At 39.3% G+C, this 27256-nt stretch overlaps 2 protein-coding genes across 3 annotated transcripts in view; one reads left to right on the top strand and one right to left on the bottom strand.

Moving 5' to 3' along the window:
• LOC141441334 (ski oncogene-like) overlaps window positions 1-10934 on the top strand; it is a 116688-nt gene extending 105754 nt beyond the window's left edge. The window contains exon 2 of the mRNA XM_074106038.1: window positions 6122-10934. Within this exon, the coding sequence (XP_073962139.1) occupies window positions 6122-6631 (510 nt within the window). The 3' untranslated portion in view covers window positions 6632-10934. The remainder of the gene's footprint in view (window positions 1-6121) is intronic.
• A 5597-nt stretch (window positions 10935-16531) lies between these two features.
• Window positions 16532-23803, bottom strand: LOC141440743 (sterol carrier protein 2-like). Of its 2 annotated transcripts, none has more exons than XM_074105289.1 (2): window positions 22420-23803; window positions 16532-17412 (listed from the first exon to the last, which is right to left on the bottom strand). In XM_074105289.1, the coding sequence occupies exons 1-2, from the start codon at window positions 23524-23526 to the stop codon at window positions 17311-17313; spliced, it is 1209 nt and encodes a 402-aa protein (XP_073961390.1). In that variant the 5' UTR covers window positions 23527-23803; the 3' UTR covers window positions 16532-17310. The 2 variants fall into 2 exon arrangements, with proteins under 2 accessions (XP_073961390.1, XP_073961389.1); XM_074105288.1 differs by lacking the exon at window positions 22420-23803 and adding an exon at window positions 18952-20259 and having other exon boundaries at window positions 16533-17412.
• Between the last annotated feature and the right edge of the window lie 3453 nt (window positions 23804-27256).

The following is a 27256-nucleotide window of genomic DNA, read 5'->3' as shown; positions in this document are numbered from 1 at the left end:
CCTTTCTTCATATTCCAAACATATTGTACTTCCCTAGGAAAGTGACGCATCAAGTCGTTAACCAATTGACTTTCCATCAAGGGTGTGCTCAGCATCCTTGCTTGTCCTGCTAATGAGATGAAATACCCCATCATGGACTTGTACGCAGTTTTCTCCCACACCCCACACACTATATTCCGTCTTAACTGATTTTGTTCTGGTTCTCCCCAATAAGTATCCATGAAGTCAGCTTTAAAATCTTCCTCGTTGTCCCAACGATCCTTATAAATTCTCGCCCACCTTCTGACATCTCCTTCTAAACACCCTATAATATTATCGACTACATGTTCTTTTGTCGGCAATCTTCTTAAGTATGAAAATAGGTCTTCTATAAAGGTAACTGGATGTACGTCGTACCTTCCGGGGTATTTGGGCTTATCCAACCTTCCATCTATCACTGGGTATATCGCGGATTGAGGACTCGCTCTACCAACCTTATCCCATATCGGGTCATCGTGCAATCTCCCTTGCAGTCCTGATATCTCTGAGTGTAATTGTCCAATCGTCCTCCGCATACTCCTCATCGTGAATGCCACCGCAGCCGAATGACCAGTAGCAGGTGTCGTCCTTTTAACTATTCCTGGTGTTGCTCCGGTAGCCTTCGGTTTAGTACGTGCCTCCTTGCCGGTTTGGATCATCTCGAACCTGCAATTTTGAAGCAATGAATAGCAAAAAAAATTTTTTTTTTTTTTTTTTTTTTTTTTTTTTTTTTTTTTTCTTTCAACGAGCAGTTACTTGAGACTCAATATCCTGGTCACGGCACCAATTTGTACTGTTCCCAATAGGGGTAGGCACTATATTTTTATTTATATACTTTTATCTAAGTATAATTACGGCCATCGTCTGCTGGTAAGAACCCTAAGTTGTATGAATCCACGGTAGCCCTAGGCTCTAATTAAGTGAACTACTCGTTGTATATATATAAATATATATATTTAAAGAAAGGAGAGTTGGAATATGAAGACTCTAAGATTAAATTTTTATACAGTTAAGGTTATTATGACAATTGCTTAGTAACGCTTATAATCCTTAATAATATTATTAAGAGAAGAGGTGCTTTTTCCGTGACGACCCGGCCCCTCCTCCGCCGTGATCCATGAGGTTCGCCCTCTTGCTGGTCACCTCCCTGCGGCCTGCTCCGGCACCTTACGTGGGAAATTATTTAAGGTCGCTCGTCAGTTACGTACGTCTCTAGTCTTCTAATGACTAAGAGGACTGAAAATGTTATAGTCACTCCCGGAGCAGGTTTTTATTAATGCCTATAATTTCCACGGAGTGACTATCCTACGCACCTACGGTCTCCTACTCCCCGTTCCCTAACAGACTAGTGTCTGGAAGAACAACTCAAAATAATGTTTGTTATTATGGTGCGCTTCACAATTTACGTCCACAACCAGAAGCGAGGGTCTCCTTCCCCCCACATGTCCCACAAGGACACCCAACGCCACTTTTTAGTCACGGGACATTGTTAACCGCAACCCCACTTTGGCCCTATTACCAAGTGAGTAAGTACGCACCCCATCGGACCGAAATCCGGGTTGCCGGGTGGTTAGTCCGACAAAGAGGAAGCAACATTCAGCGGCCAGAGGTGAAGTTGACCCCTGGTGACCACATGTATTTGGAGACCTCGATCCCCAAACACAATTTGGAATAATCTACAGACTCCATTGTAAAGCATCAGCCATAATGGTTTGTATAGTCTGTAGAGCCTAGCGTGTCTTGGGTTACTGCCCGCAATACCGACCATTAATACTCAGTCAACTAGAACAAAGTTCACGCCTGTCACGCGCTTACCTTCATTCAATAAGTATCAACCGAGTACAATAATAAGTATAGATGTGATGAGTTGTATTTCCATTACTAGTCTCCTTAATAGAATTAGTAAGGTTATAGGATAAATGAGAGTTCGGATATGAAGTTAGTTCCCATGGAGACCGTGAAACAACCCCACTCTAGTTCCAAATAGATTTGTTTGATAAGTTAGGCCAAATACGAAAGGACAAATTGGAAGAAACACTGAGAAAATATAAGCGGTTATAAATTAGGTTGAAGCTAAATATTAATATCCCAATCACGTTAATCTTAGAGCCTCTATATTTGATTCTAAGATCTACCAAAATGGATAATAATCTATTTATCACTTACAGGCTTCGGATGATTTCGTAAAAATAATAGCTTGTCACTATAATATTCACGTAATGGTGGTAGTTCCGGTACAGTCAATGGCAATATATTTTTAAATCAATTGAAGGTAATATTTATTAAGTTTAATCATCAAATCGATGTCTTCGTAACACAACGTAACGCCAGCAGGACAGAACAGTAATCGTATTCGAATAGATTCGATTCTTTAAATCTGACTTCTAAATTTCAAATATTTAAATTTAGGTATTTTGAATTTAGACCACTGTTATTTGTTCTTTATATTTCGAATGTTTAAAATTTTAGAACACGGATAAATTATTTATAAAATTATTGTATACGTTCGTATAGAACCAAAGACCGATTTGAAATGAGATCTCAAGAATGTCGCGGTTCCATTTCGGTTTGAATTTATTATAAATTCTAAATTTAAGTCATAGGCATTATGTCTACGACTTGTATGTATTTATAAAATTGTGACAACAAATGTCAGATTATGTAAATCATAATATAATTATGACTAACTGTACGATTTTATAGTTAAAGGACTTAGCTAAGGATATCCAGAAAACGCCATCAGCATTCGGACCACACGCCAGTACTCCAATCACGTCCCGTTGCACATCACACCACACAGTCAGCCAGGATATCTCCATCATGTTGGACGTCGGCGCCAGCATGAAATTAAATATTTTTGTAGGAACGCACAATTCAAAGCTTTATGTATTTTGGGGCATATTAACCACGGAGCAAGCTCGAGCAATTAGTTAAAAGCAATGTTTATTATTCCATTAAATCTCGAGTAATTTGTCTTTCGTTTTCATAATTATTATATTTCAATAAAATCACATTTATTTAATTCAATTAAAATTCAACTTACACGCCATCATCCAGGCTTGCGCATCTTAATAGTCTTCAACCAGTCCCTCCTCCTCTCGTCATGATGACAGCAACTGTCACTATCCTCCCCGTAGCCACTCAGTCCGCTGAAACTCATAATATTAAAGGGCAAAAGCAATTGTAAATAACTCACGTCAGCAACACACACAGCCTTGCACTATTGGACACCTATTTACACTTCTATCACAACAATAAGGCATAGTAATCCATTGATCACATCAGCAGCAACCATTGATTATAACTCCGTGTGTTATGTTTTGTTCGGAGTTTGAAATTCTATACGTAGGGACCTCCCTATGCGACTATACAACGGCTGTCAAACTAGATTTTATTTAATTTTCACTGAAACCGTTTGTAAACTCCGTACTCCATTTTTTATTATTGGTTTTAAGTTAATATATGGATTTCTAGGCCTTTTCATTGCGTTATCAAAGAATTCACATTTAATTTTATTTATTTTGGTTAGCACATATTTTCTTTCCATCACACTTGACAACCGAATCCCTTCTTTTTCTCCCTGACATTCTTGCTATCAACTTTCAAACAAAAAAATTTCCCAAAGAGGTTACTCATGATTAAAATAAATTCACAAAGTTTAATACACGAAGTGTGGGGTCAGTACAGTACGCTTAGGAATTCTATGAGACGCAAAAAACTGTATCAAAGAATATGAAAAACTGGACCTATGCGCATTACGACTAATACCATAAACATAGCGAATAAAAAATATCTATTAAAATCAAACTGAGTGCATGCATAGTTATGTTTTAACCATCGGCACTTTGATAATGCGGCATCAAAGGTTTTGTACTTACTTCTCAAAGAAATTTGCCGCTTTTCGGAAGTACATGGTTATGATACACGCGCCGGCGGCTTCTTTTGAAATCTAAAACAATCGTTGCCGCCACGCCGAAATCATAACATTTGACACTATTTGATTGCCGCCATAGGGCGTAGGTATACTCATGCAAAATAATTTCGAATTTTAAGAGTACCTACAGGTGTTCCAAAGAATAAATAAGTTTCAGAGTGCTTAGAATGAAAATGAATACATTATACTGATCACGCAAGTAGTAGGTATTATGATTAGGATAAAATGGTAAGGATAGGTAGTAGATGTCATATTAATTCATTCTAGTAAGTATATATTATAATATTGATTACTTATATGGTTTTAAACTAATTACTTAGGTACTATTATTGTACATTTAGTCATTATATTTCTTAAGTTTTTACAAGAAAAAATAGCAAAAAAGTGTTCAAATATCACCCGTTTAATAAATATTGTAGCCACTTTTAAATATACTTGAAACGTGTAAAAAAATTCTACAAAACTAATAAAATAATATAAAAGCGTAGGTACTTACCTACTAATAAAATAAAAAGCCTGCGATAAGAGTTTTGTATTACTTACCAGCCCGAATATCTCTGAGAGAGATGATGAGAGTAAGTATTTACTAGCTGTGCCCGCGACTTCGTCCACGAGGAATAGTAACTTTGGAGGTATAGTGACGTTCAGGACTTATTTATTTATTTTAAAACTTCTGTCATCAAACATACAAACGAACTCTTCAGCTTTATAATATTAGTATAGATGTACGCCAAAACATTCACTTATATGTAAAGAATAGTGATTGGCACTAATTCTTTACATATATTTTATTCACGCGTCGCGTCTGTACAAGTAGGTTGTTCTTTAAAATACAGTCAAGTTATTGTAATTAATTTGTTTTTTTACATGTTTTAGCAAATGTAAGCTTATAAATCATAAATGTTTATTAAGAAACAGTTACTTCCATGGAAAACGACATATAGGTCAGTTGATTTTTCGAATTTCTTATCAAATCTTCAGTTATTTATTAATCTGCTTGATCTTTACTATGGCTATGTTAATTCAAGCTCACAATGTTCCAATTCTAATACGTTTTTCTAAGATTTAAAGTAAACTTTAATAAATAGTAAAAGACTAATAGGTAATTGCAAGACTTGCAAGACTCTTGCTGCAAGACCAAGACCAAGACCAAGACTGGGAGCGCAAGACCAAGACCAAGACCAAGACCAGGTGTATTGGCGCAAGACCAAGACCAAGACTGGCTAAGTCTCGTCTTGTTCTTGCATTTGGGCAACACTAACCTTAATGATTGTCATTATAATGTTGCTTGCCATAACTCTTTTTTTTCTTTGAGTCCACCAATTATTTAGAATTGTTATAAAACTAACCTAATCCAGCGTTTTACAGGTCACATAAAAAAACATTTTGAAAAATGTACCTACTGTTTCTGCGGGAAAAAAATATTACTAACGAAAATTATGACAAACATTACATTATGACTCGAAAATTGTGCGACTAGAACGCACTAGGGAACTGTATTTGGTGTATACAACGTTCATTACATTAGCCGTTAATCGATCGATACACTATCGAAATCAACAACTGGGCCGAAATTCCATAAGCATTCTTGCCACGTTCCTTCGTCCGTCAATAAGTTGTCAGCGGGCGAGGCTGGCGTCTGGGGGTCGTCTGTGCCCCGGCCGCGACCTACATCCACCCGCAACCCCCACGGCCCCCGGGGGGGTGACGCGCGTCTGCCCCCCAGAGGTAGAAGACGAATGGGCTTTCGAGATAACGAGAGCGGCTAGTTCGCGATTAGGAATTTGTCTTTACGTGATAAAAAACAATGCCAATAAATTTAAGTTGCTTCAGGACCCTATAGAGTTTACTTCTATCATCGAGTGTAACTAACTAAGCCTATAGATAGGCATACCAGTTAGTACTAAACATCATTTAATTGACATTCACCAAGCGTAATACAACAACAATAATTTGTTTTTACCCGACTACCCAAAGGCGGGGTTATTATTTTAGTCTTATATTACCGCTAAGTATGAACCTTGGGTACTTTTAGTTGACTATGCTATTTAAAGAGTATCCCTAAATTGAACGATATTGATAGTACCTAAAAAAAAAAAAAAAAAAAACAATCTCAACATTGCTCTTATACGTATTAAATGTCTCACTTTGCCCTTCTCTCAATTACAGGTTGTCGAGGCAGTGGTGTGCAAGCCTGAGCCGCCTGAGTCTCCCCCAAAGAAAGCCAGGGGCGAAGACTACAGCTACGCTCTATACGTGGACCCATACATGCACTACAGAACGCTCTCCGCGTTCAGGCCCTGGGGCAAGAGGGAACCCATCCTCCAGCATCCGGAAAGAGTGGTTCGCGTAGCGGACTGCACTCGGTTCGAACGGGACTTCCAGCCAAACGTAGCGTTGAAACCGCACACGCCGCCAGCAGATGACGTGACGTCATCCACGTCGCCGCCGCCCCACCCCGACCCAGAGCTAGCAGCCAGGCTGCTCGATGCTGAAGCGAGGCTGACTGAGCGCGCGCGGCGTCTAGACGAGAGGGAAGCCGACCTGGTCCGCAGAGAGGCGCGGCTGGAAGCCCGCGAGGCCGAGTTCGCGCGACGCGAGGGTCTCGCGGACACCGACCAAGGCAAGCCTCGGCCCAACGCCACCCCGCCCAAGCAGGAGGAGGACCCGCCCTGTTGACCGACGCGGGTCATCACGAGGCACCGCTTCTAGTGACGTGAACAAACGCTCAGTGACTTTTGCGTCTCCAAAGTACAAAACTTTGAGGTGCTGACCGACTCCGAACGCGTCGTTCGCCGCACCGTCATGTATATAATGATTGACTTCTTTTCACTCTTAGGACACTGTTCGACACGGTTTATCTGAACTTCTACCCTTTATACTTTATACTCTTACATGATTAATAGTTTTTGTAGGTATTGTGTAGTGTCGAGGCGATATTTTACCAAACAGAAAATAGTAGCAATTACAGGCCGTAAAGGTCTATCTGATGTACATAATCATATCAAGTACAGTTTACTGAAATTATTTTAGTTATTTTTGTACATTATATTGTACAGTCTTGTAGTCTCTTCGTCGTGCCATCTGCGAGGTATCTGTTACCTTATCGTAAAACCTCAATCTGCTTTTTCAATAATCAACCGAATACTCACATAAATATATATAAATAGTTTTAACACTTACAACCATAAGTATAATTTATACAGGGTTATTTTATTATTCAATTTTTTGCAATAGGTTCGTTCGTTTTAGTGTTTCCAGTTTAGCCGCTGCGGCGGGAGCATTACTCGCATGCGCTGGCCATCTGTGAGTGCTTACGAGTATAGTGAAGTACGTACTATAGTGCTCATTATCTAAGGTTACTCTCACCTCTTTGTATTTTTCTACGGTAAATAACTCTGTATAAAACCTCAACCATACCAAATAATAATAGTAATCGCACTCATACATAAATGGTACCTATACCTGTCACGAAGAAAACTTACATGAAGAGTTGTACGGAGATGAATCAATGTTTCGGCCAGAAGATTTGGAAATTATAGAAATCGTGTTGTGCCTGATGTCAGCTATACTTAAGTAGGGCCCATCACGCCTCCTGGAATGAATGATGATGGAAATCATTCGTTATTTATTCTCTTTCTCTCTCTTCAAAGAGCATTCGTTCGGCTGGCGAGCCACGGGGTCGAGGCCGACACAATTTTAAACCTTTAATAAGGGTATGATCCCACGTTCTACCTCATTGTATATAAAAAATATTATATTTGGCTAAAAGTAAGGGAAAACTGTTGATTACGTTTTAGATTTATAAATTGTTTTGGAGTCTTTGGAGCAATAATTGGACAAGTCACTGCCTGAAACTACCGATGGGTTTTCATTTGTGTGTAAAGGTTAAGCCTTCTTAATTGGTTGTAAAGAATAAGATAACGTAGGCAAAGTTCAGTAAGCGACTTATAACCTTAATAAAAGTGATTAAATCAATTGTAGCTTAACGGTGTGTCCGATATGTTTCATAAATTTCACGCGTTCTTGCTTATCGCGATATCTAAGAATGAATCGCGCAATTTTGATGTACTAAGTCTCAACGACTACCTAATCTATAATTTAAAATAAAAAAAATGCCAGTCTGATATTTCAGATGATTAATTTTAACGCGGACCGTTCTTGACATTGCCATTGTTAAATTAAAACAAAATTATTGTGCTGGCGTTTTGTGAGAGTGCAAAAGTAATGACTGCAAATAAGACTTAGGTAAGTACTTGCACTCTTAATTTTGATGACATTTAAATTTAAGTACCTATAATCGTTACGCATTTAAAGTCTTAACTTAAAGTGACCATCAAAATGGAGCCTAATTTCAAATGGTTATTTTCTCAACTCTGTATTCCGCTATCAGAAAATTCCAAAACCAATCTTGTATGCTTTGAACTAATAGGTACGGTTAGCGCAACACAGCGTACCTCTAAAAAAACAATGACATAATTGCAACAATGGCATAATTCAATTATAGATCGAAAAACGATCAAAAAAGAAGTCTCGCATTTTCTCGAAGAGGTGAAAATTTGCATATAAATCATTGTTGTTTTAGAGGTCCGACAAGTCTAAAAGAACGGTTCCGAGTTGTGCCCGCATTCATTTCTCAGTTTAACATGTTGCAACTTAAAGCAATTCGTTTAATACGTTGCTGAAATTTTTGCCGTAGCGTCTGCGCTATAAGATTCCTTGTGGGGAGTATTGTTCTCCTAAAAGTAAAACCTAAGAGTAAAACAATCGTTTACGAGTACACACTTATGTTTATACTTGTTGCGAAAAATGTTACTAAAATAAAAGCTACGTAACTAAGTTACCATAGTGCAGACGCTGGAAAACAATTTCACATTAATTGTATAGCTTTTGCCAGTAACAGTGCATTTTATTTTAGCCCATAAATACGACTGAGTAAACTTCATTACTTATTTGTAAATATTTTTTATCATGTTACGCCTTAGTGTACGATATACGTGTGATTTCCGTATTTTTTAAAATGTCAACACTACGTATATTGTGTGATTATAATTGTCTATGACTTTGTCTGAGGCGTCACAAAATTAACGGCTCGGCCGCGAGATGGCGTGAAGCGCAATAAAATTGTGTGTCATTATTTGTTATACATTTTGAAAAGTGGAATAAAATTTCGCTGTACCTAAGTGAAGCAAAATTTTTATCTTTGGCAAAGCTCAAATGCCACAAATTGTGAAATTTCTAATTTCTTCTTATTAAAGAGTGCTATGTTAAACTGTAGTTGTACTAAGCTAAGTATCAGTTTTAGGTTAGGCTATATCTCTAGTCAGAGACATTTTGAGAAAATAATTACCATTTTACTTATTATTAATAATAATATATTATTACCAAGCGAGTGTAATGAAAATAACTTATTGTTTAAAACATAAATTAGCGTTAATTTAGAAACAGACTGTATGTCGTCATTATAAATAATGAACTAAACTATGCTAAGTTGTACTGAAACTTTTCTGTCAGTGTGGTTGTAACACGTTTTGGTGCTATGATATTTTGGCTCGGCAAATTTGATAGTTTTTAATTGTATATATATTTTTAGTATTTATTGGCAACTATTTCTGTTCTTAATTTAGTTTTATTGGAGTTTTTACTGCATTATAAATTTTTTATCTGGGTTTTGCAAATTAAAAAAAATAAAATTAAAATGGCTTAGCCATTCTGCGAGTCTGTGACTTAACCTAAAAGTATCGCTTTAATGCATAGGGTAGGTTAATATCCATTGTATCGATGGAAAAGTTTCACAAAAGTCGTCTCATTGTCTTTTAATTGAGAAATATTTTAATGGTGCTAACTAACAAGTATTCTTTTAATGTGGAGGTAACTCTTGAAGGTTGTTTTTTTTATTTCTTAAAATATCTTTGTTAAAACTCAAAAGACAGTGAGGGACTTGTATTGTACATGTATGTAACGTATTATTTAAGTACGAAGTGGTACGTGTGCCAGGCTGTTAAATCTAGAACACTAGTGTAAGGCGCGATAAAAACAATTGTCCTTTCGTTAACTCTCGTTCGTTTCGTTGTCCTTTCGTTAACTGGCAACTCTCAACCTGACAGCAATTTGGCGCCAAATAGATATTATACGCAGTATTTGATGTTGTTAGCATAACATAGTTAGAACCGAAAAATACTGAAGGCTTACAGTTTTATTTGTTACCAATTATGTAAAATGTAATGCATTATCGTTGAAGCAAACCCATGCTTCAATGAAAGTATACATATTAAAAAACTGTTGTGTTCTAAAAGACACTTAAAATCCTTACGCGATTTCGGGCTAATAAATTTGCTTAAATTAAACAGTTATTCCTGTTGTATACATGTAAAAGTTGTGAGTGCTGCCTCTAGTTACAAAATGCAGTGCTTTTCCTTCATAATTGATTCTGTTGTAAACTTTACTCGGGTAAAAAGAGACTTGACGAAAGAAAAAGACAAAGTTTTTATTGTGATTGGTGATTTGCCAGGGTATATTTGTACACCTGTGATCTCAATGAACGTTTGTTGATAAAATACATCAATTGTGAAGTAAAATGTGAAAGTCGCAAAATAAAAAAATTAACTTACTCAACTACTGTCATTTGGGATAGCATATGTGGTTTGATTAAAGGTCTTGGAAAACTTAAGGTGCTAGCTGTTATAGCGAAGGTACATCTTCTGACTCTTTCTATCTCTCTAGTTAACTAGCCTGTGCGACAAGGAGAGTTGTCAATTCTAGAATAAAAACTAGCATGTCATGGATGCAGTAAGAGCTAGCACATAGGTTTTAAAATCGGCAAAAGAATGAATGTCTTGTAAGTGCCAATATTAATTAAAAGGTAACACATATGAATCGTGCCACTACAAAAAGAAACAAAAATACTTTTTAGTAAAAATTATGCTTCAAACAACGAGGTTTTTGTTTTAATCCTAATTTGAATCTAATACTTTTTATAAAACGATTAAAAAACGTGTAAGTGGCTAGCCTTAAATGACAGTAGTAAGTAAGTACTTGTACAGATAAAAACGCTTCTGCCTAAGCTTAAATGTGTTAGGTAGTATTATAAAATTAAATTAGGGTTCCGCATTGGAAACGTTCTTAAAAATGGTCACTGCCTTGTTAAATTTATTGTAAGCATTATATTTGGAACCCATTGTTTGCAGTATAATTTATTTAAAGCGTTAGACGTTAAATTTTGCAGCAACATCCACGCTAGCAAATGGTGGTATTTATTGGTTGCTCTAACATTAAAAGTTGATCTAGAGTAGGACATAAAACAGTAGAAAACGAATGGAAAAGCAATATAAGTTTTACATACGAAATTGTTGCCATTCTCAAGCATTTACCGTCAAAAATGTGTCAGTTACGAAATTTAATTTCTACTCTTTTATGTAGTTCTCTATATTATCTCTTCCAGTTTAGTTAGTTGCGTAAAAGAGATGGACTGTGTCACCAACAAACAGAAGATAAAGCCTAGAGGTGGCGGTTACTTAAAGAACGTATAAAATCACGACAATGCTTCAACATTTTAGTTACAAACGAAACTTCTTTTTTTGCGGAATTTCTTGCCCTCTTTCAAATTAGTCCAAAATTATTTCTCAAGGCTGTTGATGTTCTGGCTGTTTAGACAATTGGTGGCACAATTTTCTTGCGTGCTAGCAACACCAAATGTCATCTGTATATGAATAAGTGAAGCTAGAGACGAAATGAACTTGACACTATACAACGCGACGCTTACTCAGAGGCTGTATTGACTAACGCACGGACGCCTGTGATCGCATTCACTATGTCTTTCTACCCTCATTCTACAGTAATATACAGAAAGAAGGGGTGAAAGCGATTGCAATTCCTATTAATTTAGACAATATGGCTTTCGGTTCACATATGGTAAAGATAGATTAAAAGCGTGAGCATTACTCGCCTTGTGTAGTGTCGGGTTTAAACAGTCTCCTGCTGTAGGTGTTACAGAGTATTGTTTGTAACATTGAGTCTCTTGTCAGTTACCGCTAGATGTCACTAGTGAAGACCGCGACGTATTGCTAGCAACTGGCTCCATCTGGCGAGTACCGCCAATCATCTTTACTTTGTAGTGTCACAAGTGACATCTACCGCTGGACTGTCAGTAGATTAATTATTAAAGTTTTTATATTATTTTTGCGACTGTAACAATAAATTATTTAAATTCAACCTGTATGATTATGAATTGTGTGTGTTTATCAGAAATTTGTATTTTAACTTTACTTAGGACGCATTTGCATTGTATACAAAAACGCAAAAACTGATTTGTAATTTTCGTAAAGTCGCATCTGTTGCTGGCGTGTTGTTGCAATTGGCGACTTCATGCGAACCGTTAAATGTTGGATTTCTATGTAGAAGTAAAAGCAACATACGGCATGCGAAGATTACCAATCAGTGAAGTATTTTTGATACCTTATATCAAAGTTTTAGTCAGTAGATTCAAGATTTCTGGCCAAATGAAATGTCGCTCGTACATTCGTACAGAAAATTTTGAACGGCTGTAACTTGAGTCTGAACGTTTCTAAGTTTAGCTCAAAAATAGTAACTGAATTGTGCCAGACCAAATAAAATGTGAAGATTCTTTCTCCTTGCCTTCCGCACCGCAGTGCTAGGGTCCGAAGTTCGTAGTTTGCGATAAAGAACTTACTCTCGCATCAGGTCGCCTTTTACGGTAGGTACCCACCGGAAGCCATGGGTCCGTTCCATTCAAAACTGGGAAACGGCATGTACAGTCGCCATTAGATTTTTCGGAGCGGCCAAGGTAGTCAAAAATATCGGCACATGCACCCTATTATTAAAGTATTAGAGTTCACGTATCTATATTTTTAATCACCTTGGCTAATACAATTTACTTATACTTTATTTGGTTGCACAGAGTAAAGTATGCTCACTACGGGGCGTAGTTTTACCGGCCTCACTTTGCCGTTCGTAAAAGGATAAGGCTCAGAGCGTTTTGCCCGCCTGTTCCAGTGTGTTATGAATATTGATGCATACAATAACTATTTGCGTCAACTTCTGATACATCATAGTTTCTCTTTGAACTGAAGTATTCATCCTTATATTAGTAGAAATGGGCCATCATACGTATGCATCAATATTCATAACACACTGGAACGGGCGGGCAAAACGCTTGTGAGCCTTACCCAAAACTCAGTCGTTACTTTTAATTTGCCCTGAGGCCCTGAGTGACTATTATTTTTCTAAAAATTACTTCGACGTTCGACCACATTGCAGCGGCCACACATTGAGTCGACTTATGATGGCCGCAATAATGTTGTCGAAAAGTAGAGGTAATTTCTAGCAATAAATGGTCAGTCCTGAGATATATTAGTTACAACTTGTTCCAGTTTTTGAGCAATTTAGAGCGCTTGAAACTCTAGTTACTGACTACCGTCAATCCCCGTATATTTTACTGTAAAGCCAAAACCTAGTGGTAACAGGAGCAGATTGTATATTGTAAAGTACCTGATAGATTAGATGTAAGGTAAATGGTTCTGTTGGCACACACATGCTCGTAATGTGGTTCGAAGTGTGTTTTTACTTGAAAAAAATGCTTATACCTTGTGGAGCAATAAAATGAAATGATTTCCAAACAATGTTTTATTCCAAAAATAACCGTAAAAGTTCTGTCATGCGGAGAAGATCCTGGCCGGACTAACTAACTAACTAATTTCACTACCGGATTGACACCGGTAAGATACCAGGTACCATCAGCCAAATATATGGTCTACCACCCTAAAGTTGATAATCGTTTGCAAATCATAAAACAATAATGCCAATAGACGTGTCTGTCAACTTGAAAGTTCGACTTTAGCGACATACTCATTTGATAGGAACTTGTTTAAAAATTGATAGACCACTTATTTGGCTAGTGGTAAATGGCTCCGTTTAATTTAAGGTTTGAATTAACGGTCAAATTGTAACACGTTTCTCGATATTTCGAACACAAATGGACTAAAAATACCTAGTGTACATTTATTAGCGTTATTTATTATGTTTTTATTATAGAATTTCACACAATTTTAAATAGTTCAATTGTTTCATTTAAGTGTGCAAATTTTACCGTTAAGTTTCAAATGTTAAAATAAATGGAGTATAGTGATCGAAAAATGGTTTGTAGCTTTGAATTGACAACCTGCAAACTTTATTATGAACGTTGCAAGTTGCAAGGTAATCGCGCAAATATCTTTGGTATTTTTAAATTAACCGCGATAAATTGATCACATCACGACTATTTTTGTCATAATAAACAGAAACTGCATAAAACTCTACTGAAAAATCCCAAAAAATATTTGTTAAAGAAGGATTTCAATATTTTTAATGGTTCTTGATTTATATATCTGGTTTTAACTACGTACCAAATCGATTTCTGGGAGATTCTGCCCATGACATTATATTGAGCTAGCAATAATCTTTTCTTTGAATATATAAAAAATAATCAATCAAAAATCAATACTTGCTCACTAGATGGCGCCAGGAGTAGCTACACATGACTACCTAGTACCCTAAGTACCTACCTACTGATCTATAAGTAACTAGTAAATCAATATTAATTTTGGAATTAATACTCATTTAATTGAAATAGAAAAAATAACAGTTAACATAAAAAAGGAACAATAATTTAAAAACCTTACCAACACATTGATACATCCGCAACAAGCTTCGTCAAACTGTATAAAATACCTACACAAATAAACAACACAACAAATTTTAACATACGCGATCCCCGTCCGCCCGTCCAGAATCCTGTCCGACCCAAAGGTCCCCATTAGGTACACCAGCAGCAGCAGCATTACCCCGCTGAATAGCAATGGAGACCTGCTGAACTAACCAGCAGGGCTACTACGAAACTCGAAGTTCGTGTCGTGCGGTCCCTCTGACATTTACACTATTTAATACGAGAGCAAAAGGGACCGCACGACACGAACTTCGAGTTCCGAGTTTCGTAGTAGCCAGCCTGCAGAGGGACCGCACGACACGAACTTCGGGTTTCGAGTTTCGTAGTAGCCCTGCAGGCAGGACCCCGAGCGGGGTCGTTGCTCTTCTCCCTCAATCGTCGCCCCAGCTCCTTAAAAACCTCAAGGGCCAAGAGCGGCGTCTTTAGCCCATGTAGCGCCCGTGTGCAATAATTACTTTAGCGCCATCTAGGAAGCGCGTGGTCAAAATGGAATAGGTACAAAGTGCCACGGCTGGCGCCCCTAACACCGCTAGTAAATTGAGTAGGTTAGCTATGGGTATATTAAAAATAAAGTCACACGAATGCTTAACGATTTATTAATACTAAAAAACAATCCACAAAACCACGAAAAAGTTAATGCCCAAATGCCCAATAGAAGACACCCCACTAATGCCACAAAATTAAAGATGACGACTAATGGGACTGACGAGCACCCGGACGTCTGCTTTATCTTCCAATAGGCTATACAGATGTAGTAAATAACGCTTTGCCATCGTATTTTGTCGGCAAAGTTCGTATTTATTTTATATTTAAGTATATCTCGCTTTCTCAATTGGATTCAGTAAGCTAGTTGAGTTAAAAAAGCGAGATAAATACAACTAAACAAACATAAACTGAGACATGGATGCACAGAAAAACTAGAAAAAGAGACCAGCACTGGCAATCGAATCGAAATCGACGCGTTGTTGTCTTTTTAACCGACTTCAAAAAAGGAGGAGGTTATCAATTCGTTTGTATTTTTTTATTTTTATTTTTTAATGTTTGTTACCTCAGAACTCCGTCATTTATGAACCGATTTGAAATTTTTTTTTGAGTTCGTCTAGGAATGCTTTCAATTAGGTCCCATAAGCAGCAAATTAGGATCTGATCATCTGATCTTAAGGAAATCGAGGGAACTCTTCAAATATTGTAGGGACACCTATAGTAATTTGGATATATTTAGCAGTAACTCGTGCATTTGCTCTTGCAAATCATAATTTGGTGAAGTGGAACTGATGATGAAGACCAGATTTGACCAACGGAACTACTACTATCAATAACAAGTATTGCACGGGTTAAATTTAAATTATCATGATTAATATACTTACCTAGATAAGCTACTAAGAAGAAGCTTTAAGTTGATGATTCTTTCGAACTGATCTGATGCTAAAGCCAGAAGGTAGGCAACGGAACTCTGTTATAAAACAACGTAACTAAGTCGTGTTTGAGCTTAATGGAATCGTTGTGAGATGTTCTTTGGCTACAAATCACTAAAAAGTGATAAATAAATAAAAATTTTAACAAAAAAGTAAAACCGACTCCAAAAAAATAAAAAAATAACAAAAAATGGAACCGACTACAAAACCTTGAAAATATTTTTCTAGGTAAGTAGGTACGTACTAGCTCGAAGTCGGTGACTCAGCACGACCAGCAGGAGGGATTGAAACCCATAGTATGTAAGTGAGGTAGACGACTATTGTGAATTGTCCCACTCCTGCTGGCTCGTGCTGAGGCACCGACTTCGAGCTAGTACGTACCTACTTACCTAGAAAAATATTTTCAAGGGTTTTGTAGTCGGTTCCATTTTTTGTATTTTTTATTTTTTGGGAGTCGGTTTTACTTTTTTGTTAAAATTTTTTTATTATACCGAATTCCACACGGGCGAAGCCGCGGACAAAAGCTAGTATATACATGTACCTATAGCATATATTTTTTATAAGTACAAACACCAAAAATAATCAGATGTTGAAGTGCTGCGAAGCGATATTCCAATAATTTTTAGGGTTCCGGAGCCAAAATGGCAAAAACGGAACCCTTATGTTTCGCCATGTCTGTCTGTCTGTCTGCCTGTCCGTCCGCGGCTTTGCTCAGGGACTATCTATGCTAAAAAGCTGTAATTTTGCACGAATATGTATGTAAACTATGCCGAAAAAATGGTACAATAAAAATTTCAAAAAATCCTCCCATAGACTTAAAGTGGGGTTGTTTTTTTTCTCATCCAACCTTGTAGTGTAAGGTATCGTTGGATAGGTATTTTAAAATCATTAGGGGGTTGCTAAAACGATTTTTCGGTTCAGTGAGCTGTTTGCAAAATATTCAACTTTAAAGTGCAAATATTCAACCGGTGGGTGGAAAATTGAAAAAAAATAATGGACGAAATACATAATGGTCATTTGACATAACATAATTTGGTGAAACTGTTGGAATATTTTTATGTTTGTGCAATCTACAGATGATTGATTAAGCTTAGGTTAGATTTATTTTATAATAAAATCCTGTTAAGACGACGAATTCTGAGAAATTTGCATTACCTATAGCAAATAACTATTATGTATTTAAACTTTATATATTTTGATACGTAAGTATACATTTTTTCAGCTTATAATTTAGACGTGTTCTGGAACCCTTTGCGGTACATGGTGATGACGACGGCACCCCCAAGCCCCAGGTTGTGCTGCAAGCCTATGCGCGCGTTGGGCACCTGCAACAGAAGTTTCGGTGGTCAAATACCATACCTACAAGTTTGTACGGAACCGTTGGTGTGCGAGTCCGACTCGCACTTGGCCGCCTATGGTTCCGTTCCGTAGCCAAAATAGCAAAAACGGAATCCTTATAGTTTCGACATGTCTGTCTGTCTGTCCGTCCGCAGCTTAGCTTAGACTGTTAGTGCATTCAGTGCTAAAAAGCTGTAATTTTGCATGGATATAACGTTAGCAAAATAAAATACCTACAACAAAGTCACAGAGAGGGGGTAATCTGTGAACAAAGTCCTCCCCATAGGTGTATATAGGGGGGGGGGGGGGTTCAAAAATGGCAAAAAAGGTTTTCTTTTTATAGTTAGGTATATTTATGTAGTTTTTATTTATTTTGTTACCTTCCTTTTTTATTTCATATAATTATATTTTTATATTAATTAAATTCAATAACAGGAACTTTAAGTCCGTTAAGTCTGGAAACCGAAAGTATTTATCGGTTACTAATCTATGAAACAATATTTTGTAGAAAAAAGTTTTTTATTTCAAAAATACTTAGTATATTTTTAAATTTTTATACTTAATAATTCTTACCCCTAGTAAGTTAAGTACGCCACCCCTAATTAATTTTGTTTTATATATTCGCAATACCAATATGTACCGATTCGTAAAAGACATAGGTACCTACCTTCCAAATTTTCAATTTGTGACAACCCTTCCTTACTTGCGTAAATACGAGTATACCTATACAGGCTGAGGCATCGCTCAACTTCAAAGGTGTCGGCCTACTGTAGGGAAAACTTGTTATACATACTGTGCTATGGGTGTGTACATACATAATCAGACCGGAAAACTCCACAAAATTACGAACGACACAAATTACATCATCTTTCTCATCTCTGCTTACACACGCCCACTATTGGGCACCGGCCCTCTCAGTATGAGGTTTGGGTCATAATTCCCACGAGAGAGTCATAGAGCCCAGTGCGGGTTGGGAAATTCACACACACACAAACACAATTGAATTGCTTTGCAGGTTTCCTTCACCGTAAAGCTCGTGGTAAATTTCAAATGTAATTTCGAAAGCTCGGAGGTGCGAGCCTGGATTTGAATTCCACATTGGACAAACCCCAGGACTAGGCTACCTACCACCGTACCACGGCTTTTTTTACATACCTACATAACATCAACACAACACTACCAACAAAAGATCTACAGAGCCTGGCGGCACCTATAACTAAGAAGATTATTCGGTTCAAAATCTTAGCCAGAGACACTGACAAATTTTTCAAGAAATTATAAACAATTACTCGTACCGTCGTACCTCGACTTAGCTCACCCGCGGCCTTACGATGGTAACGTCTATTGTCTGAACGTCTAGTGTCTTATGTAGGTACCTATTGTCTGAACGGTTGTGTTGATCTGAGGATGAACTCTGGTTGAGTTCAAAATGTGTCGTTAGAATGTGGCGGTGGATCACCACCAATCAAGGTGGGTTTGTGTGTGTTCTCACAGTATAAATGTGTATCTGCCGTTGTTAATCTGACCTGTCTATCGCCAGCTTCGCCACGCAGCTGCCACACCAGCTCAGCGCACTGCGCCAGCCCGGTGGCTCCCAGGGGATGCCCCTTGGCGATCAGCCCTCCGCTCGGGTTCACCACAACTTGCCCACCATACGTATTATCACCAGCATCGATGAACTTCCCCGCTTCGCCCTCCCCACACAACTGCAAACCTTCGTATGTAATCATTTCATTCGCAGCAAAGCAATCGTGGAGCTCAACCACATCCACTTGCTTGGGCGATACACCAGTCTTCTCATAAATGCGTTTTGCAGCCAGCCCGGTCATGTCATACCCGGCAATCTTCATTAAACTGTTCTCCGTGAAAACTCCTGGCGTGTCTGTCGCCATTTCCATCCCTATGATCTCAACAGCTTTACTTTGCAGTCCTAAACGAATCACGGCGTCTTCCGACATGAGCACCGCTGCTCCTGCACCGTCACTGGTAGGACAGCACTCCAGCTTAGTTAGGGGTCCGTAGATCCTTCTAGAATTTAAAATCTCCTCCACAGTATATTCCCTGGTGCTCTGTGCCCGTGGGTTCTTCATCCCGTGCCTATGATTCTTGGCTGCTATTTTAGCTAGATGCACTTCAGTCGTTCCGTATTTCTTCATGTGTTCGATCCCAGCGTTGCCAAAATATTGAGGAGTTAGCGGGCCTTTGACGAGACCGATGAGCTCGTCTGTCTTTTTGTCGTGTAGTCCTAGAGGATCAGCTCTGTCTTTGTAGGCGCCGTTGCCAAGGGGTCCAGGCGCCATCTTTTCGAAGCCTACCGCAAGCATTACATCGCCGATGCCACCTTCGATCAATTGTTTGCAGAGGAAGAGAGCGTTGGAGCCGGAGGAGCAGTTGTTATTGACGTTGTAGATAGGGATGCCAGTCATACCGACTTGGTAAAGCACGCGTTGACCGCTCGTAGAGTCTCCGAACACGTATCCGCAGACGGCTTGTTGGATCTTGTCGTATTTGATGCCCGCATCGGCCAGGGCCGCTTCCACGGCCTCCTTTCCCATCTCTGGGTAATCCCGGTCAGGACTTGGTTTCAGGAATTTGGTCATACCAACTCCTACAACGAACACTTTTCTCGGCATCTTGGTTTTTGTTTTACGAAACACCTGTTGACACAAGCGCGTATCGATTGATAGTGAACAAGCGAAGACGCGTTGTTGTCTTTATTTTATGTCTTGAATGTAGTCGTTGTGAAAATAATATTTTGTATCTTTTCTTATATAATAATAATGCACGAAGCATTGTTATCACGATAACGACTTTATTTGGTTTAGTCACGTTATCGTCACAACTAAGATACTTAATCAGAGAGCCAGCCGTTATCTTTACGATTGAAACGAATCTGTTGTTTTCGTTTTTAAATTTCATAAAACATTTTAGTTCTCAAAAGAAGGTCGTGATCCACCGCACCAGTGATGCGCGAGGAAGCGAAGCGAATTGTAGGATTACTTAATTTTTCTATACTTGGGAGCAAAGAAATCGAGCCACTCTCTGTTTTTTAGGTCGTAAGTGTTATCATGGTAACGTAAAAATTTGCAAGGGTAGCTCGATTTCTTTGCTCCCAAGTGTAGTTGCGCTCAGCATTACTTTCATATTGCTGGATTTTTTCCTTCCTTTTGCAGACTTTTACCCCCAAATTTCAAACTACTGCGTCACGTTTACTTTAAATAGACGGAATCCTTTGAAGATTTCTGATGGTTAGAAATGAGGGGTGGTCCCGTGTCCAGTTCCCCTGATGCGTTAGTGCATTCAATACCTTGAACGCACATATCTATCTTACCTACCTTACCTTATCTTATCTTGAACTTATCTGCTGTTAAAAAACAGGAGATACAGAAAACGCCACGTTTACTTAAAAGTAGGTAAGTACCTTATATTTAAAATCATTATCATAAATTAAAATTGGATACACAATAATACTGTCTAACTAATCAATAGCACTATCAAACTAACGTTTCATTTCTTAAAACAGATACATCTAAAAAATTAAGTGCCGGCTGTGTTGATGCAGAAGCGAGATCGCGCGAAGAGCGACACGCCTCTGTTGAATGGAGTGAGCGAAGCGAGCGAAACGTCGACGCAGTCTTCTTTCAAGTGTCGAAGCATGGCATCTATTTGCGGGAAGTGGCATCGCATCTTGTCCGTATGTTGACAGTTTGTAGGAGTGGCTAAAGATTCTTCGTGGGTACTGATGTTATGGTCGTTGTAGAGGTACGGAGTATTCTTAAGGGTACTGTTGCCATGGTCAGGTTCTTCGTATGGTTCCCCTATGTCCTGACGCGGCAGTAAGTATTCGTCCGTCAACACGTCTTCGCTCGGGTACATGTACCATGAGCTCACGTAGCCAGGATATAAAGTAATAACTACGAGAAAAAAGCTAAACGCAGGAAACATTTTCGCTGTCACTGGAGTGGAGACGGCAATCGGTAATGACGTTTTCAGTTCAAATTTCACAAGTTTTTTCTTGGTGATTCGTTCTGTCTTAACGGAAACTTCACGGCCAGCTACATTTTAATGAATGTTGGAAAAGTTTTATTTACACAAATGTATGCAACTAATATATTCATGTAGACAATCCTTTCATTATAACTCGAGCGGAAAAACTTGTCGATAACTTGTACGTGCCCGGTCGGAATGGTGCCCAAACATGCCCTTGACTGAGCTGCGGACGACCGAGTTGAAGTCTGGGAGCAAAGAGAAAAAGAGTGGCAACTCTATGGCCAAATTTGCATGTATGGTAACAAGCGCTAACTGGTGACTCGTGGCGTGGTAGTACTAAATCTGACATAACACACACATGCACATGCACGCAACAACCAGCTTGACATCCATATAGCCCAGTTTAGACCTGTAAGAAAAATTGCGCAAGTTGCATTACATCGCGAGGCCGGAAAGCAAACAAGTTTATGGTCGTCAATTCACTTGGTCAGCCGAGCGGAGCAATGTAAATACAACTTGCACGATTTTTCTTGCAGATCTAAGCTGAGCTTAATATTTTTTTAGGATCAGAGGCTTTATTGTCTGACACACTTGGAATCACAATCGTTTTCACTACTTCTTTCTGTCACACGGTATAAGACGAGAGTAGAAAGAGATGCTGAATGTCATCGCAAACGTTAGAGGGGTAGACAATATGGCCTCAGATCCGGAACACCACGCTGCGCTCCAAAACTTGAAGCGTAGACGTAAGATAAGAGCCAGGCTTATGTGGGACTGGGTTGGTCACGTATACCGGGTACACCTAGAGAAGTGAGCACTTGTGCGCTCGCTCAGTATCGTCCTATTAATCTATTATTTTGCTGCTGCAGCAAGACTTAGATAAGTTCTGGAGCGACTGTCTAGATATATGTATGCGTAGTAAGTACAGACAAAAATATTAGAAGCTCAAGGGAGAAGGCCTTTGCCCGACAGTGAAACAATAACAAGCTTATAACGCTACTAACCTGTCTATCACCAGCTTCCCCGCGCAGCTGCCACACTAGCTCAGCGCACTGCGCCAGCCCGGTGGCTCCCAGAGGATGCCCCTTGGCGATCAGCCCTCCGCTCGGGTTCACCACCACGCGTCCACCGTACGTGTTGTCCCCGTCATCGATGAACTTGCCGGCCTGCCCCACTCCGCACAGCTGCAGACCCTCGTAGGTAAACATCTCAGTAGTCGCGAAGCAATCGTGCAGCTCAACAACATTCACATCCTTAGGAGATACTTTCGTTTTCTCGTACAGACGCTTCGCGGCTAACGCAGTCATATCATAACCTACGACCTTCAGCAGACTTTTCTCAGTGAATACTTCTGCTGTATCCGTGGCCATTTCCATGCCGACGATCTCGACAGCCTTGTTCTGGAGCCCGAGGCGGACGACGGCTCGCTCCGACATGAGCACGGCCGCGCCGGCGCCGTCGCTCGTCGGACAACAAGCCAACTTCGTCAACGGTCCAAAGATCTTTCTCGAACTAAGAACCTCCTCGACCGTGTATTCCTTCGCAACCTGTGCGCGGGGGTTCTTAGCGCCGTGCCTGTGATTTTTCGCGGCCACCTTCGCTACGTGTAATTCTGTCGCACCGTATTTCTTCATGTATTCGATGCCAGCGTTTCCGAAGAACTGAGGGGTCATAGGTGCTTTTGCCATGCCAGCTAGTTCGACCATTTTAGCGGTGTGCTTGTCAAGGGGGTGAGTGCGGTCGTTGTAAGGGCTCCCGCCGAGAGCTCCGGGGGCCATTTTCTCGAAGCCGACGGCGAGGACGACGTCGGAGATGCCACCTTCGACGAGTTGCTTGGCAAGGAAGAGCGCGCTGGAACCGGTTGCGCAGTTGTTATTGACGTTGTAGATGGGAATGCCGGTCATTCCGACTTGGTACAGCACGCGCTGGCCAGAAGTGGAGTCTCCTTTGGCGTACCCGCAGACGGCTTGTTGCACTATATCATATTTGACGCCGGCGTCGGAGAGCGCCGCTTCCACAGCTTCCTTGCCCATCTCGGGGTAGTCGCGGTCCGGGCTGGGCTTTGTGAATTTCGTCATCCCGACACCCACAACAAATACTTTTTGAGCCATTTTGGTGTTTTTATACGAAATAGTAGCACGTATGTCTATTGTGTTAGCGCGAAACAACACTACCGAATAAATAAAAGTGAGCGTGTATAAATAGCAGGTGCGATATATATATTACGTATGATATTAATATTAGCGACCGCTTATCGCCATGCAAAGAACACAACTAGCTTGAGTGAATCAAAGGGCAATGTAAATATTGTTGACTTATACTTTACTTACGAAATCTACCTACATTTTTAGGGTTCCGGAGCCAAAATGGCAAAAACGGAACCCTTATAGTTTCGCCATGTCTGTCTGTCTGTCGTCCGTCCGTCCGCGGACTTTGCTCATCAATTCATCATGCAGAAACTCTGTCATTTGTGCAATGGACATTATATACCGTTACGTAATACGTAAACTATGTCGACAAAATGGTAAAATAAAAATAAAAAAAAAAAAACACATTTCATGACTAAGCTCAGCGGTTATTAGTTCGAGATTTTATCCCTATCCCGTGGGAACATTGGGCTAAAAAGTAGCCTATGTGTTATTCCAGACGTCCAGTTACTACTCACTCACTCACAAACTTTTACATTTATCAGATTAAGTAGGATAAACATTCGTTACAAAAGCAACGCTGGCGCAGCGATAGTGGCAGCGACCTTTGACTCTTCGATTCCATCGTTTATTAATGAGTTCATTAACATTTTCAACCTACAGTGCTGTAAAATTCTGGAATATTGACACCAAAAATAATTAAATATCATGGGATGGGACACTTGCTACCAATTCACCTAGTCCCAAACTAAGGAAAGCTTGTACTGATACTAGGCAACGGATAAACATACTTATGTATATATAAATACATACTTAAATACATATTAAACATCCAAGACCCGAGAAGAAACATTCGTACTTATATCATACAAAATATCTGCCTCGGCCGAGAATCGAACCCAGGACCTCAAGCTTCGTAGCCAGGTTCTCTAACCACTTAGTCATCCGTGTCCAAATATCACATAATTGTTTGACCAAGTCCCAAACTAGGCAAAGAACAAACATTCCTATTATTCATACAAATATCTGTACCTATCTGCCCCGGCCGGGAATCGAACCCGGGCCGCAAGGACCCAGGCAGGACCTATTATAGTTTACTGAGACTGACGAATAATTTTGTCACGAAGCTGCCCCAGCCAGATATTAGGAGGATAGGCCGGCCCTAAGCCTCTGTATAGGCTAGCCAAAGAGAAATCCGCCAACGTGCGATGAATCTTGATCTTTGATCTTAATTTTTAACCCCCGACGCAAAAAGAGGCGTGTTATAAGTTTGACCGCTATGTGTGTCTGTCTGTGGCACCGTACACCGTAGCTCTTTAACCCTTTACCAAGCCCCTTGGATCTAGCGTGTCTTCATACGTACTTTATATACTGTTACAACCGTATTTAACGCCTTGTAAAAAATGTATTTACGAAAGTCGGAGATGTTCCTTTAAACCAGAAATAAAAATGTGGGTTACGGTTATCCCATCGCCTGTCTAAGTAATTAACTGTCATACTCGGTTTTGTCTTATTATATTCTTGATCAGGCGAAGGGATATATTCCTCCCACATCTTATTCTTCAGGGAAAGTCTTTAAAAGGAGATTTTACAGCTAGGTACATGAATTCGCCTCTAGGTTGAACACAAAAACAGTTTTATTACTTACGGAGTTTTAATGACACGAAAGACAATTTACCAGGCCATGGGAAGAATAGCTCCCGCACAGTTGAACTCTAATAAGGCCATGGGATAAGTCAACCCACATCCTAATTTTGGTCATACAAAAAATGCATGAATATTTAGCAATGTTTAATAAATTAAAATATCAAAAAATTGTTCGATCTATGTACTTCTGTTTCATAGAAATTAAGGAAAGTGTTCCAATTTCTCCGTAGTTTACTGAAATTAGATTTCAAGTGAATCTAAACGGCTGCCAAAGATATATTACCGATTTAGAAGCGTGTGTGAATGAAGATAATAAAATACTATTTTCAGGATCGACAAAATTTTTGTAGGAGGTTTGGAGTTAAAACCTGACTACGGTAACCGATATAAGATGTGGGAGGAATATATCCCTTCGCCTGGTAAAGGGTTAACGGGTGAACCGATTTGAATGCGGTTTTTTATTTATTTGAAAGCAGGTTTTCTAGCGATGGCTCTTAGACATTTTTTATCAAAATCGGTTCCTCCGTTTTTGAGTTGAACTTTGAAGTGACAATGTCGGGGGTTTTCCGACTTTTTGTTGGTTAGGTTTAGTGTATTAATCCATCAGGTTTTAGACTATAGGTCAGCCGCAAAGCGGCTAGCAGGCAGATGCGATTACCGTTTTTTCTATTCATTGCGTATGCTGCCATGTGACCACTGGCCGGCTATGTTCTCGGCCGCGCAATGAACAGGGAACACGCGCGCCGCTTCGCTGCCCACTGGCGTCAATTCCGCAGCCTTTAGGAGGGTTGAATGACACAACAAAGAGCCTATGAGCACTAACAGTTTTGAGGAACGCTATGGAAGATACAGCAGTTATTTGCACTTTTTGCCGCGGGTGTATTTAATTTACTCTACTGAAAAGGTGTGATTGGGTACTGGGATTTTTTTTCTCACTTGCCCGCGGTGTGAATGACTGGAAATGATAATTTTAATAGTTTGTGTGAACAATGGAACGTGGATAACTGCAAATAGGCCGCACTCGCTCTAGGTAATGCCTCGGAACTTCGGAAGGCAGTTTTCTTAGTGGACTGTCTATAAAGAATTCGCTGTCACGAGAACTAGGTATACAAGCGGAAAATAACTTTGATAATTCTACGTAGATTAATTCACAGGCAAACTATTCCTAACTAATACCACTAATGCGAAAACAAAGTCTGTCTATCTGTTACCTCTTCAACCGATTTACATGAAATGATAGAGATAGTTTGAGACTCTGGGAAGGGCATAGGATTGTTTGTATCCCGGAAAATTGCATAATTCCAACGGGATAGCAATAAAGAATAAACCAATTCTTGGCAAACGAGTCGCGGGAAAACGCTAGTGTGATATAAAGTAGAAAAATTTAACGAAACTGCAGCAAAAAAAATACAGTTGTCTCTACACGACTTTACCATCAAGGGTGTAGTTTATAAATTATAATTTATGATACAATTTTTTGTATACCTTCCGAATGTATTTCATACAAACACATAGAAACCATAAATGTCAATTGCATACTTTTGTTTGTCTCGGTACATTGGTGCCTGGTGCCCAACTTTTTTATTTATTTTACTAGCTGTTCCCCGCGCCTCCGTTGGCATAGAAGTATAAAAAATAGTTTACGTCCTATTCTCAGAGCTACCGAATATACACAAAAAAAAATTATAACAGTTTCGGGGGAGTTTGGTTACAAACATTGTGACACGAGAACTTATATATTAGAAAGATTCAATGTTCAGTTTGGCTAAGTAGCAATAATAGAAACCGTAATTTCATTTCAGAAAAAGTACTTTCTGCCTTTCTCGCGGTGTATCTCATTTTGGTGATCTTTCCGAAACCGCTGTTAGAGTCAAAAAGATTCTTACACAGTCCTCTACGGCCTACGTGCAATGTAAACTTTGGGTTTTGTTTATAAACGGTTACGTCATACTGCAATTTGCGTTTGTCTTCGGGATCATAACGATATAGTGTTTGATATACACATCCGCCCAACATTCTTAGTGCTCATATTCTCCAATAGTCAACA

The sequence above is a fragment of the Choristoneura fumiferana genome, chromosome 23 (assembly GCF_025370935.1).
Source record: "Choristoneura fumiferana chromosome 23, NRCan_CFum_1, whole genome shotgun sequence".
Taxonomy (NCBI): Eukaryota; Metazoa; Arthropoda; class Insecta; order Lepidoptera; family Tortricidae; genus Choristoneura; species Choristoneura fumiferana.
Note: the sequence above shows the minus strand (reverse complement) of the source record. Positions and strands in the feature narration are given on the sequence as shown.